The sequence below is a fragment of the Poecilia reticulata genome, linkage group LG18, assembly GCF_000633615.1.
Source record: "Poecilia reticulata strain Guanapo linkage group LG18, Guppy_female_1.0+MT, whole genome shotgun sequence".
Classification (NCBI taxonomy): domain Eukaryota; kingdom Metazoa; phylum Chordata; class Actinopteri; order Cyprinodontiformes; family Poeciliidae; genus Poecilia; species Poecilia reticulata.
Genome location: NC_024348.1, coordinates 21,710,900 through 21,713,117, shown reverse-complemented (window position 1 = coordinate 21,713,117; position 2,218 = coordinate 21,710,900). Strand labels below are relative to the sequence as shown.

Here is a 2,218-nt window from a genome sequence, read left to right as displayed (position 1 = left end):
GTCGTACCTGACGCAGTGAGCGGCGGTGAGGACCCAGCAGCCGCCGATGTAAGCTCCTCCACAGTCGATCCTGCGGTTCTCCTCTAGCGCCACCTGCCACTGGATCTGAGTCTGCAGGCAGGAAGAGGAATCGCCAGGTTACCTTCAGCTCTTCAGAGTAAAGGCGGCCATGAATGACCTCTAAAAATCTCACTTCACGTGACAGAAATACTGATTTTTAAAAAATATTTTGATAGCAGCGATATTGAGTAATAATTGATAAGTGAATAAAGTATCAATACTGCGGCTCAATAACTGTTAGCAGAAGGAAAAAGCATCAGAAAATGTTTCCTCAGTCGAGGTTTTTAGCTCAAACCTGCAGTGATTTAAATTATTGAACAACTTTCATCATCGCTGACAAGTTATTTAAAATAAATCCATGAATATAAATGCTTTATATTCCACTATTTAATTTCTGTTGTGTCGTTTTATTCTGTATAACTTCCTCCTGTTTACAAGCGGGTTGCCAGTTGTGCGTGTTTGGATCTGGCAACCCGGGCTGTGGCTGACCGGATTGGCCGGGATTCCTCCCACCACCCTCTTCCTCCGGCTCGTTCTTCCTCGGTTCTCCGGCTCCGTGTCGTCCACCAAGTCCTTGTTGGGAATCCCACAGGACAGCTGGGCCTCCAGGTGTTTCCTGTTGGCTCTGGTTTCTGGAAAACAAACAAACAAACAAACAAAAACAAACAAACAAACAAACATTTATCATGACCTAAATTAACATTTATGGAATAATAACTCACTAGTTGAGTAAAGTTTGACGTCTGTGTTTAAGTTTTGGTTTGTAGGAACTCTTTAAGCGGTTAGGCGTTTATATTCATGCTCTTATTTTGAAGTCTGTTTACGGAGCATTTCCATTTCCTTTCCTCAGATTCTGGCTTCCTTTTCCTCCTTTTCTTGTTTATTTCAAACAAGAAACAAAAAAGGAACAAAATAAAACACAGGCAGAACAAATATAAAGATAAATACGATATAATGTTTCATATAACATGCAAATTAAGTCAAAATTAGTTTGGTAATTAAGGACTGCAGTGTTTAGAGGGCAGGTATAAAGTTAGCGCTTTAGCATTAGCTCCTGCTAACTGTGACGTTCAGCGTTAGAGGGTGTACTTAATTCTTTCTTGGAGGGTGTACTTAGTTTTTCATCAAGCTCACAGTGATATGAACTCTTTCTGCTGCAGGCGGAGGAACCGTTTCTGTTAATAACGTCACAGAAACTCATTTTTTAAATCCAAACTCGGGTTTAAGGTCAGAGAAAAACCTTAATTTGGTCACAAAACAAATTTTCTTTTGGTCTTTTTAGGATTTTTTTACAAATATTTTTATAAATTTTCTGAACGTAGAAGACAGAAAAGTGTGTAAAAGAATATAAATAAAGGTAAAACCAGCTGAAGTCAGAATCAGCACCACGGACATACAAGTTTTATTCATTTTTATTTTCCTCACACTTTCAATAAGTCTGTAAAATATTTTTAGGATTATTTATGTTAATAGTTGTTAAATATAAGCTATGAATTTATGTTTCATTTCTTTATTTTATATGAGAAATGATTGATTTTGAATCTTTTTAACGGGTAAACATAAAGAATTTGTGTTTTAAATGTGATTATAAAACAGATTTTTGGATTTATTTACATTAATAAAGTGTCTCGGCTGCAACATGTTCAGTGTTTTAAGTGTTTTTAGTTCCGTCTGAACGCCTTCACGTTAAAACATTTAGTCTGGACATGCAGATTTATTTATGACTTTTACAGAAAACCTTTTGTTGGCTTTTCACTCAGACGGGGGATAAAGTTTCCTACCTGCAGGGTGAGAACCAGCTGAGGGTCACCTACCGTTTTTACGAGAGACGTACTCTGGAATACAAGACATGAAGACATGAAGTCTGATTTCTACCGTTTAAAAAACGTCCAGATTTACTAAAAACTGAGTAAATAAACACAGTTGTTACCTGAGGGGTTTGGTGCCGAGTTCAAGTTATCTGGAGCTGCTGAGGCTGCAGGAAACAGAAACGTTTAGATATGAAGCTGCTGTCAGAGGCAAACCTGAACTGGACCCTGAGTTCAGACCCTGAGAGGGTCCAGACCCTCAGAGGGTCCAGTTCAGACCCTGAGAGGGTCCAGTTTAGACCCTCAGAGGGTCCAGTTCAGACCCTGCAGAGGGTCCAGTTCAGACCCTG

The 2,218-nt window shown here is 39.1% G+C and overlaps 1 protein-coding gene across 1 annotated transcript in view; it reads right to left on the bottom strand.

Moving 5' to 3' along the window:
• Nucleotides 1-2,218, bottom strand: part of cfi (complement factor I) — a 15,469-nt gene that overhangs the window by 7,733 nt on the left and 5,518 nt on the right. Inside the window, exons 9-12 of the mRNA XM_008436184.2 lie at nucleotides 1,991-2,035; nucleotides 1,875-1,895; nucleotides 550-692; nucleotides 8-111 (exon numbers count right to left, since the gene is read on the bottom strand). Coding sequence (XP_008434406.1) covers nucleotides 8-111; nucleotides 550-692; nucleotides 1,875-1,895; nucleotides 1,991-2,035 — 313 coding nt within the window. The remainder of the gene's footprint in view (nucleotides 1-7; nucleotides 112-549; nucleotides 693-1,874; nucleotides 1,896-1,990; nucleotides 2,036-2,218) is intronic.